At 40.8% G+C, this 12,615-nt stretch overlaps 1 protein-coding gene across 1 annotated transcript in view; it reads left to right on the top strand.

Moving 5' to 3' along the window:
* The first annotated feature begins 318 nt into the window (after nucleotides 1–318).
* Nucleotides 319–12,615, top strand: part of thsd7ba (thrombospondin, type I, domain containing 7Ba) — a 163,452-nt gene continuing 151,155 nt past the window's right edge. Inside the window, exons 1-2 of the mRNA XM_073473020.1 lie at nucleotides 319–388; nucleotides 7,275–7,454. Coding sequence (XP_073329121.1) covers nucleotides 7,292–7,454 — 163 coding nt within the window. The 5' untranslated portion in view covers nucleotides 319–388; nucleotides 7,275–7,291. The remainder of the gene's footprint in view (nucleotides 389–7,274; nucleotides 7,455–12,615) is intronic.

Raw genomic sequence — 12,615 nt, forward strand, 5'->3', positions numbered from 1 at the left:
ATGTTTTCATCGGTGTCTCTTTTTTTTCTCCTCTCTTTTTGTCCTCCTCAGACCTTGTAGCCCGGGCTGACTCTTGTGCCAACCCCAGCAGGAACATCAGTGGGTGGGTGCCTGACAGAGCCAGCACCGGGGAGTTAATGCCGCTCAGTGTTGCTGGAGGTGTGACACAGTCCCAGCCCCCTACACATTGATTCACACAGGATTAAGCCACTGCATGATGCTTCAGGCGGGACGGCTGGCGCAGCTGATTTACCGTCCCTGTCAGACTTAACGTCTTTGGAGGCCTCCTCTGCCCTGCTCTTGTCCTCTGTGGAGGAACTAGTAAAAAGCATCTGCCACCGCACCAACCATATCACCCAAAGGGATGACTGGAAGTCATCTTGCTCAGGTACAGTGTATCTTGCAAATCATGCTGTGTCAGATCAGCCTGTTCTCACTTCAAATGTGTCAAATATAGCAGCCTGGTCAGTGGCCCTACGCTTCAAAGTTCGACCCTGTAGTTATCCTGCTAGTGCAGTCGTATAGACAGCGAGAAAAGTCATAGTTTAGGGGTGTTTGGGGTGGTTGGTTGGGTAATACACTGGACTTCCTCACACAGAGGTTCATGTCCTGTTTGTTGAGTCAAGAGAGATTTATTATGTTATGTCAGTAAGTAATTGAATGTAAATGACGTAATGCATGTTACGTGAGTGATGTACTTGCGTCGCTAATGTTATGTGACATGAGTTACGTGACTGAAAATGTTAACTTTTCTGAAAGCTAACCAAGTAGTTTTGGTATTTAAACGTAACCAAGTAGATTTGTGCCTAAACCTAACCAAGTAGTTTTGAGGCCTAAACCTAACCCAACAGTGACCGTTTGACACCATTGATAACGGTCCAAAAATCCTAACAAGTCAAAATTGATTTGTGAATTGTTTGTCAGGAAGTATAACCACACGTTGCATTTATATTATTGTTAACTTGACTGCACAGCCGTTCATGCAAAACTGACGCTAGAGCAGTAGGTTAAAGAACCATAGTCTGTAACTTGAAGCCACTGACCATCCTGCCATATTTGACAAGTTGGGAGTGGGAACATCTTGGTCAGATACAATTATTTACATGTGCTTACAGTTGGGGAGTTGATTATGAAGAAATTCAGTAATTTCTGGGTTTTATTCGAGGGTACAGATACATTGACAGCGTTTTTAATGACAGTAGCAAGACTTAAGCTAAATACAAAACAACAACTTTGAATTTGAGAAGTGTGGTTAAATCTAGGACATTTAACCTTAAACTTACCCTAAAATGAATGATTAGAAAAATAGAAGAATGGACTAATGAAATACTTAGGCTACTGTTTTAACACAAAGCTATTGATTAGGAAAACAGTGTCTTCCACCACCCCAAAGTATCTCTTTTTCAGAAATTGATTTAGCTGCTTGAGCTGTTGCACTGGCACTGATGAAAATCTCACATTCAGTAATATTCTGTGTGATGCAATCTGACATTACCAGTTCTTGGAAGAAAGAAATGTATGGACTAAAGTTATCTGAGAGTTAGAAAAGCAGCAGCAACACAACAGCTTGGTCAAACTATAAAAACATGTAGGCAGCATGATTACATTAAAAAAAAAAAAATAATGAAACATTTTTGAGTGCCGTGGATATAATGTTAATGTTATTTTGCTAAAAAAAGGAGTTCGAGGAATAATGTCGACAGTCATCAAAACCTTCCTCGAAAACTTCACGGAAGAAATATCTCTGTTATCTGATGTTTCTTCTCAAGCTTTGTTTTAGTGAACATGTGAGTGCTGTCGAGAACACAGGTAGCTGCGGCATTGTTAGGCGAGCAGGAATGACAGAGAGACAGCACTTCTTTTCAAACAGAGTTTGGAAATGACAACTGCATGTACTGAGTCAGAGTCAGTTTGTTGTACTACTGCACTGAAGTGTGGCATTGACACTGAGTAAACAGATGCCTTTTCCACTTACCTTTCAGCAGATAAGAAGGACACCTGTAACCATGGTACAGTAGCTGTGCACAAACATGATGACAGCTGTAGCCTCAAAATGTTTAGATAACACAAAAATGAAAAATGCATCACAAAAATGGGACAAAAAGTTTCAAGGATGAAAACCAGACTGACTTGTCTTTTGTTTTTGTTGACTAAAACAAGACTAGAAATGACAACAATCAAATGAGTAAAATGTTGCTTTTTTGTCAGATGACTCAGGCTAAAACTATATCAATGTAAGCATTAAAATAATACTGGTCCAAACCCTATTGTCAGACGAAGAAGAAGAAGAAGAGGAAGAAGAATGAGTCAATGAATCAAAGCTTTTCTTCTGTGGAACTTCTGTTTTGTGATGGGAGCCGGTCATTAGTTTATGTCGACGGACTCCATTTCTGGGAGGATATTGCTGACTGCAAAACGGACTGGAAGTTAGCTAAAACGACAACAACGCTCACAGCAGCTTTAAACAAATTGTCCACAGGCTTGACAGAGAAGGTGTCAACTTATAACTTTAAGGTTAGGGAAAGACAGTCTGACAAAGGTCAAATCACAGTTATGGGTAGGCAGCTAAAACAGCTTGGTAAACGTCGGGAAGGTGATTCTGGAGAAAGATGGTTGATTGTTGAGATTCATTTCCAGGTCGTCAAATCCTGATGCTTTGGGTAAGAATTCTGGGCTGATTACCAACCCAAAGCTTTGGTATTCGACGACCTGGGATGAGACTCTCTCTATACTCACCTTTTTTTGAGGAAAGTTTGAGGAAAAGTCAATAAAAAGGGAAGTGCTAATGGCAGGTCTGTTATGGGTTAGGAACTCTATACTCTATTCACCCCACTACATACAGGGCAAACTACTTTGCTTAGGCACAGATCATTGGCATTGACTGCAGAGGATTTGTCCAATATTAATGTGATTCCCAGTGTGCAGTGCCCATCCTTTATGAAAAGTGAGCAGAGGCTCAACCTTTTTTGGAAACATCAAATACATGGTATGTTTCACAGATGTCATCATCCGTTCAGCTAACAAAATTGGGAAGTTGTCTTTGTCACAGTCCTGAATAGAATAACACCAACCGTGTCAAACGAAATTCGGGAATAAAACGGAGATGGACAGCAGTTTCCTCCCATATCAGTCCATACAGTGACAGCTGCACCCACAAGCCTGCGATCAAAGGAATACAAAAAAAAAAAAACAAACTGATGTGTGTTGCGTTTGTGATTGTTTCAGTGCAGTCACGGTCATTCCTGCCAATGAAAACATCTGCAAAAATCTGCATGTTTTGGTGAGGATAGATTTCCGTTTTTATTTTGCCAAACCCAATTAAGAACAATTACATGCACTGCAACAAAGAGAAAATACTTGCGGCTTTGTTAACCTGAATATACTGGAAGCGGTACACAAAGAAGAGCACAGGGATATGGGCAGGAATCTAAGCGAACGAGCCGGTTGGCTACATAATTGTTTGGAAATCCAGGGAAGAGGGTGGCATCTCTGGTTAACGCACTGGGATCAAATGCCTTTGTTCCCACTCCAGACAGAACTGGCTGTTTGGCTCGTTTTAAAGAGAGGCTGGAGGATCACATGGTGATTGTTCAGAGCCTTGGCACATCAAATTAGCTTTTGCCAGTCATTTGGAAAGACCTAATCAAACATTAATTATTGTGACCACCTGCGAAGGAGAAGGCTGAGGAGTGTTGCTCATCTGTTCCCTTATGGTTGCTGCAGGGTCCGTACTCTCTGAAGCCAGTGAGCCCCCCGAACAAGGACCACAGGAGACAGAGAAGCAGATTGCATTCCATCAGATCATGGAGTATCTAATAGGATGCACAGCAGCATCTGAGCTGCGCTGCTGTTTGCCAGGTTTTCAGTGGCCACTGAGAGCCTGGCATGATTTCTTTGACCCAGATATTTAGCAGCTTAAGGGTTTTTCTTTTTTTTTTAAAGATTTTTCAGGATAGCCTGTATTCCTCCTCTACTGACAGGCACAGGCTGGATGTGTCAGAGCTGTATGGACAGAACTCTTCAAAGTGAGGGGGTTGAACAAAAGCAACCGGTCATCTGCTTGTGTAAACCATATCTAACACTGTGGTAATCTCAAACGTCCATCTTCGATAAAACAACACTGTGATGCCTCGGGGTCATGTTTTCTTTCGATGCTTGTTTTTTTGTTCAAGACCATGTTTTTCAATCAGTTGTGACATGTTCTGTCAGCCTACGGAGAGCGCTGCCCGTCCCATGAATAGTCAAATTAGACTGGCTGGAGGGAGGATGTAATCTGGGTGCAGTCAGGTATGGCTTCCAGAGCAGCGCAGCCCGAGAGGTTGGCTAGTAATCAGCAACCAGAGGTGTCTAATTGGCAGCTGTGTAAGTACCAGACTACTCTGCTCGTTCATCCAAATAGAATAAATTCTGTGGCCATCAAAAAGTGTGAGACAGAGGCAGCTTTGATGAAAAAAGTGCATATATTCTATTAAAAGCAGAAGAAACAATTATATCACTACTCTCTGGGTTGAGAGATTTCCAATAGTATGTGCCTGGATAGTACGTGTGAAAGATTAGCATTGAGGACAGATACAAATAAGAGCTGTATGTTGAATTGCCAAACCCTGAACTTGAGTTTAAAAGCCTCTGACACAAAGAGACCAAAACACTTTGGATGACTATAGAATAACACATCAAACCCAGAGGAAAATTGGACAGTCCATCAAAAAACCGGGCCTCTAGCAGCCCACTTCTGGGAACCGAGCCATCTCTACCATGCAATTCTTTCTCATTAAACAAATTTTGCCCCCACTGAAACACAGCTAAAGCAGCAAAGTAAAAATCTAATTTCCCCGAATGAAGTCAAGCAAAAAAATAATCCAGCACCTGCCATTTTCAGAGACACACCATGTGTAAATAATCCTGAATCTCAAACGCCTGCTGCCTCTCAGTAGTTAATCTACCATTAGATACCCTCACTGATACTTAGTTATCAAGATGAAATGTAAAACTACTGTGTTGTGGTGGTCTGCAACGATGAAAGAAAATTAAATTAAAAACGGATTTTCATATTGTCATGATGCACTTTAAAGGGACAGTTCACCCCCATCAAAAATACATATATTTCCTCTTACCTGTGGTGCTACTTATCCTTTTAGCTTGTTTTTGGTTTGAGTTGTCAAGCTTTAGAGATATCGGCCGTAGAGACGTCTGCCTTCTTTTGATTATAATGGAGCTAGAAGGCACTCGGCTTGTGGTGCAAGAAAACCTTTGAAAACATCAACAGCAATGTCTCTTTCCTGCCAACTCACTCTCTCCTAATGCGTCAAATATAGCAGCCTGGTCAGTGACCCTCACTTCTAAGTTTGATGCTGCAGTTACCCCTCTAGTAGTCTCGCATTGCCAAACTTACCGCCACAGCACTGTGTCAGCAGTGGAGGAAGGTCTGGCAGCACCAATCATCTTGGGCTGCGCTCAACCTCTAGGATGCAGCAACAGTGCCACTGCAATCTAGTGTCAGAGGAAAGTTGGTTAGCACATGGGAGGGCAAACCCTGGCATTAAAATGACTAAATCCCTGGAAAAAGAAAAGGCAACCGCTGCTGGTTGATGACGGTCATGGCGTTAGCAGCCAAGTTAGTGTTGGGGTAGCTTTCCAGTTTCGGCATGTAGGTTTGCTAGCTTGGAGGTTGTTGGTGATCATCATCAGTCGACGTCTGGTAAGTAAGACTATCCCTCTCGCATCAATTCTTGAGGCGCCGTTCTAGTGTAGCAGTATAACAAGCGAGAAGAGTCCAACTCAGGGGTTGGTCAGGGTGGTTGAATGGGTCATACTATAGACTTTCCTTGCATCCCGTTTGTGACCAAGAGTGACTAGTTTTTGATTTATGTTACGTAAGTAACAGTAAATGATGTTACTTATGTCACTTACGTAACATGAGTGATGTAACGCAAGTCAGGTACGTTACGTGACGTGAGTTAAGTCATGTTGTGAGATTCAACGTAGTCATTCTAACCCAAAGTAGGACCTTTTCCTAAACCTAACCAAAAAGTTTTGCTGCCTTTTATTATTTGTGCGTAAACCAGCCACTTGACGTCATAATATGTGAACTGTTTGTCAGCAAGCTTTATTTTGAAAGTGTAACCAGACGTTGTATGTTACGTTTTATTGCTCCCTTGACTGTGGAGCCCTGCACGTGCAAAAACTGATGCTAGGGGGGTAGGTAGAACGTCAAACTTAACGCCACTGACCAAGCTGCTGTATTTGTTGAGTTGGGCATGAAAACGTGCAGAAGGAAGGCTGCATCACCAATTAGCTAGCTAACATTACAGCTTAGCTTACAGTTTCCCTCTGAATGATTATATCAACCATCCATCTCGCGACAGTTACATCTTGACTAATCTCAAAATAAATTGTCAAAAAATATATCTTATGCCAACTTGTGAATATCAGGATATCGCTCAATTTGTAGAACTTTTTAGGTTTCTTATATTTCTGTGATATGCAACAACTCCCTATGTTGCACAATTTATGCAATTTAATGCCAAATTATGTCTACAATGATACGCTAAGCTGTGAATCAGAAAGTGTTTTAGATTTTACGTCGAGTTCCACGCTCGCAGAATGACAAAAAACTGCAGGGAGTGTGCTGTGGGATGATAAGCCAATAATAACAAATCTCACAATACCCAAGTGCTACAGTGCAGCAAGAATTGTTTTTTGGAAAATGAATCACCCTCGTCATGAACACCATAACATCAGTCTCTCAAAGCATCAGGTGTTGCAGATTCAATTCCATATTCATTAATTTTGCTGTTGGTGCAACACAATTAGAGGCCTAGTGAATCCAGGACTAATCCCCAACACTCCTAGGACATGAATCACAGTAGCAGGAGATAGGAATAAATGAGCTGCAATAAAAAGGTACTAATACCCTGTATTACTCCAAGCTTAAAGTCTCCCCTTCCTTCAATACATGTTTCCACTTCTACCTTGGGAGGCTGAGATGCTCAAGCCTCTCTGACTAATTATTTTTGGTCTATGTGGGAGGAAAAGCGGGGATGGTATCACATTCATATACGGGATTTAACTAAATGAGACAGTATGAATCACATGTGAGAGAGTGTTACACACTTTAGAAGGTGACACTGAATGTCATGTTTCTGGGCTGGAGGTTTCAGTGGGACCTTTTCCACTTTCCTCATTTTTAAAGAGCTACAAACGATCCTCTGGCCCAACGTCTCTGGCAATTTTTTGTGAGTGAAATGCTGATGAATTCCATGTTCTTCCCACAGGAGTAAGAGAGGAAGCAATGGGCTGGACTATGACTCTAAAAGATGACTTTGGGGTCATTGCCTGGACACGGCGAGGAGCAGGGAACTACCTCAGCCTCTTCCTCCTCTTGTCTCTCTTTTCCTTTTCAGTCCAGTCAGACCTTGTGTTTCCTAGGGACCATCATTTCTCATGGAAAGCAGGTAAGATGTCAGTTGTTCTTCTTCGCTGTGAATGTGTTAATCAATGTCCCTCTTTGACTTTTCAAATTGAATCACCCAGGTCAAATGTCTTTCATCTCTGGAGCAAAATCATTGGATGCAGCTAGTTATAACTAAGGGTTGAGCGATTGGAGAGAAAAAAAATCGACTACCAGCCAATTGGCTGAAGGAGAGCTGCTGCTCAGCATCATGCTCGAGTTAGCTGCAAGCTAACTGAGTAGCACAAAGAGGCCAGCAACGATATAGAGAGAGGCATGAAGAGTCAGAATATTTTCACATCTGTTCATTAAGGGTTTATTTTGGTTGTTTTACGATGAGTTAAAAAGCATTTAAAATTGTCTAAGTTTGGTAAAAGAGAGACTTTACTTGTATGGTCGTATTTTCCTTTTAAATAAGGATAATGAGTCAAAGAGTATTTCCTTACTTGATATTTGAGTTTATTTTTTGAGTTAATTTATTAGATGTTAAAAGGGAAGAGAGTTTGTGGAACGCAGCAAACTAGCACACAATGCTGTAAAATGGTGAATACCCAAATGCAGACACACAGAGGCAGTCAGGTTGAAAACAAAAAGCAAGCTTTAACAAATTAATGACCAAAAATCCCAAATCCCAAAGTGTGAACAATAAAAACTGGCAACAAAAAGGTTGGCAAAGGAAGATACCAAATTAATACAAAAACTGAGGACAAACCAGAAAGCACAGGTAACACACGAGGGCCTGGGAACAGGCACAGGAGCACAGGAGATGCTTGGATGAAAACAGACGAACCGACAAAGAGTGAGGGGACAACACAGGCTTAAATACAAACTAAACTAATGAGGGGATGAAGTGCAGGTGGAGAGACGCTGAGAACAGGGCAGTGTTAACGAGGCTGATGCAAGACAGATGTTGGAGGGAAATCAGGCTGAGGAGGAGCACAGGAACACTGGAGGGAAACAACACTGGAAATACAGGTGAGGAGGAAGTAGAAAGTGACAACAAGACACAAGAAGATATAACTACAAAATGAAACGGGAAATTCCTAACCAAAAAACCCAAACCATGACACACGAGTCGTGAGTCGGTTCACTAATGGCACGTTAAAGAAACGAACCACTTTACTTATTGGCAATTGTCGGTTGTTGTGCTGAAAATTTTACCATATCGCCTAACCGCATGAAATCCACACACTGAGATCCACAACTGCACTCAGCTGCTTGTGATTTGCCTGGGGTAGATTCAATGGTTATATTTGTATTTCCTACCAATGTGAGGATTTAACAAGACAGACCTCTTTGAACCTGTTATGGTTCTTACAGTTGGATATGCTGCATTGTGGTAGCCCACACACAGGCGCGCAATCCAGTATACTGACTGTGCACACACACCAGAGCCTGACAGCCATTACTACTTCTTATTATGGAAGAAAAATACTGTACAATTACATTTATTTTCAGTGCAACCAGTTCTGTGGGGAATATAATCCTCCTTTTTCTGACTCACGTTGTTAGGAGCATAAACCTCAGGCTGCTGTTGGACATCATAAAGCCAGGGGGGTCTTACACCTGGCCAGTTAGCATAATAATGCCTTATTTGTGACGGACTATCCATCCACAGCCCCGTGGTGACAACTGGAGCCATAATGATCTGTATGTTGTGGTAACGTGACAAGGTTAATGAGACATCGGTGCACAGTAAATAATCATGTCCTGGTATGTTCTGCTGAGGATTTATTGCCTTAGTTATATGTGGTGAAATGCTTTCAATGAATAGCGTGCTGCATACAGTACATATATGTAATGTTCCATGAATGCTGAGTCTAAATGTATTGATTATTAAGCTTTTTCTAATGCATCCATGCAGTATTTTCTATATATATATATATATATATATATATATATATATATATATATATATAAAAAACATTTATCATATTCATGAGTGAACCTTTTGAAAACTGTATGAAAAGGTTACGTCTTACCCTCACCCCCTTATAAAGGGAATTTGAGGTAATCTCAAGATTCATCCTGTAGGTACAATTGGAGCGCAATCCTTCACTCGCTTAACAAATTCAATTGAAAACGCATTTCCAAAGCAGCTTGAGGAGGAAAACTTGGCCTTCCCACACAAAAGCCCCACTTGCTGTGCGATTAGCACTTTCATTTCTCACTCTGCGGTTGGGTAATGACACTGCCCAAGTGATAAAGAGATTGATTAATTTCACTTGAAAGAGCGTATGTTCAAAAGGGATGTAACCGGGACACCAAGTGTGAGGATTTGACATCCTTGCAGGGCTAAGATGGCTTATGAGTTGTTGCTTAACTGGATATGAAAACCACTTTAGAAACAAGAAAGGAAATCTCAAACTTAACATGCCTCTCACCTCTGAATATATCCTCCTAATGTCTGTTTGACTCGAGGGAAAACTGAGGGACTGTAACATTCGGTATCGCAATGCTTTGAAGTTAATTCTGACAGCGGAAACTTCAGTCCAAGAACAGTCAGCTGTAAAATAAAATGTGTTGAGTTACAGTATGACGGGTTTTTTGGTATAGTTTGGTGTAAAATGAGCAGAAATTGCTCTTGGCCACAGATCTGTCTCACATCCACTGCTTCTACAGCTGCTCCGGGCTTTATATCACAAGTATTACGTTCATTTTGGCAAATATTGATTTAACTTCCCCGTGTCCACCACGGACATAATATAGGCCTATTTAAATACATAATTTGGCTGACAGGCTCCTTTTTAATTCCTGACTTGTCAATGCAGGAAAGATGTGCTCTAAATTATGCACAGCCACCCTATTGTGTGTTTGGTGGGTCTATCTAGGCCAGCAGCATTGTGGGGTAAATCTTTTGTGTGAGACAGTTCCCAGAGCTGTGGCTAAGCTGGGAGTCTCTGGCTCAAACGGAGAGCTGGAGACATTTAAGCTTGACCTTCATCAGTGTCTCAGAGAGCAGAATATAGTGCTGAAACACTGCAGCTAATGGGGCTATTATTTAATTCTTTAAAAAGTGACTGTTCAAAGGCAGTCACTTTTAAACAGCCATGCTTGCCCTTTTTAACGGGGAGGTACACATTTATCATTAACTCACAGCACACTAAAAGGCATGGACTATGAGGTAGTAATGAGAGCTAAAAACTACCATGTTTTCTTGTGAGGCTTATCATTCTCAACCACTGATGGTAGCAATCAGTTGTCTCAGCCGTGCGGCCAGAATAAAATGTTGGCATTTTGCATTTCTGCAAACTGCGGATACATTTAAATGTGTACGTATCATTTCAACCATTCCTACAACACGTGTCATATCATTTTTCATGGCACGATGTGAAATCACCGGGTTGGTATTGTTCCTGGAACATCATGATTAATGTTGCTTCAGGACCATCGTCTGAACTGGCCAATCACGTTTTTCTCATGAGACAGCTTTGCGATTCTGGAAAAACAAAAAAATACCAAAATACACACATGGGAGAAGTTATCCATGTGTTCAGCATTGTTAAAGGGTATATTTTATGCCTAAACCATGGTTTACTGAACCTAACCAAGAATTGTTAAACCCAATTGTCAGAATAAATGTTAGCTAAGTACATTTCTGCAAAACCACAGATAAGTAAAAAAATAATGGACGTTTCTTTTTGTTATAACTTTCTATTTGTTTCGGTTGAATTTTCTCTTTCTCTCGTGTCACAATTCTATGCTTATGGTCTGGTGAGGTTTAGGCACAAAAACTACTTGGTAAGGGTTAGGAAAGCATAATGGTTTGGCTTAAAATACACGTTTTGGTTGGCATGCTCACATGCATGCCAACATTTATACTGACAGTTGGGTTGGTTATTTTTTATTTCTGGTATGAACTTCTGTGTGAGAAAAATGTTACAGAAAATCAGTCCCTACTGTAAATACCCTCACAACACGTCAGAGCTGTCGACTGGGAGAGCACAGTGTGTTGTATTTATTGTGTCAGCATTGTTGCACTGCTGTAGATTGCATATAATTAGTTTATGTGTTGAGGAAATATATTGCAGACAAGTAAACGTTTGCAAACTCCAGCGGTTGCCTCCTTAAATTTTGCTTTTGAAATTCAAGAGATCACATGCAGCCCTGTAAGCTTCAGGATGCTGATATCCTCCAAAACAGAGCTTTTAAATTGGATTTATTCCGACTTCCATACGCGTCTGCATTTAAACACACCGCAGAAAGACACCGTGCTCTTCCTGTGTCAGCTTTAGTCGAGTGAAGAAGTAAGATCTTCTCTCCCAGGTTTTCATTTGTCACCTTTGAGATCAGTGTAATTTTTCTCTATAAAAGACCTTTAAAATGCTGGGATGCACCTATCAGGAGTTATTTGTGTTTCCACAGCCTGGTTTAACCAACAGGAGAAGGAGCTGCTTTATTCTTAGATACAAGAGCTCATCCCAGATGGGGCTGTATTGTGCATCAAAGCTTCTGGTTTTCCAAAAGCAAAAAGAAAAGGAAAGAAAAACACCTTTTAATTTCTTTTTTTTTTTTTTTTTTTTTTGACAAGGGAATCCAACTGGTTCAGTAAAGTGAGGTTTCTTTATCTCTGAAGAGGAACATGTGATATCCAGAAACAATGTAACAATACATTGGAGACTGTGTACAGGATTAAGACTGCAGAGAGCACTATGATTAAAGGAATGCATTTATATTAAAGTAGCAACTGTATTTTCTCATTTGTATTGTTTCATTTATATTTCCTTTTTGGCTATTAAAATAAAACTACACGAGTAGTTGTTTTGATAAATCCTGCCAAGGTTCTCTGCAGGACTGAATAATTAAGCAGCCTATTGTTCATTTAAATTACGTGGGAACTTTGAGCCTTAAGAGCTGACAGGCAATGATTTTCAAAAGATTGAGAAATCAATAAAGGTTTTTCTTAATGAGAAGGATCTCAGCTCTGGCTGTATTATTCAATGAGCTCACAGGGCTGAAGCACCAGGACACGGTCTTTCCCAGGGGCATTGTGACTGTAAGAAAATATAAACCAATAGCGTGCAGTGATACAGTCAGGCAACATTTACATTTCATTTCAGGGTCTGAGTGTGTTTATTTGCAATTTCACCACACTGTTGCGCCATCAAAGCTTAAATCAAACATCGCTGCTGCAGTGAGCTTCTGTTGTTTCTGAAAAATAAGCT

This window comes from Pagrus major, chromosome 9, assembly GCF_040436345.1.
Source record: "Pagrus major chromosome 9, Pma_NU_1.0".
NCBI classification, from domain to species: domain Eukaryota; kingdom Metazoa; phylum Chordata; class Actinopteri; order Spariformes; family Sparidae; genus Pagrus; species Pagrus major.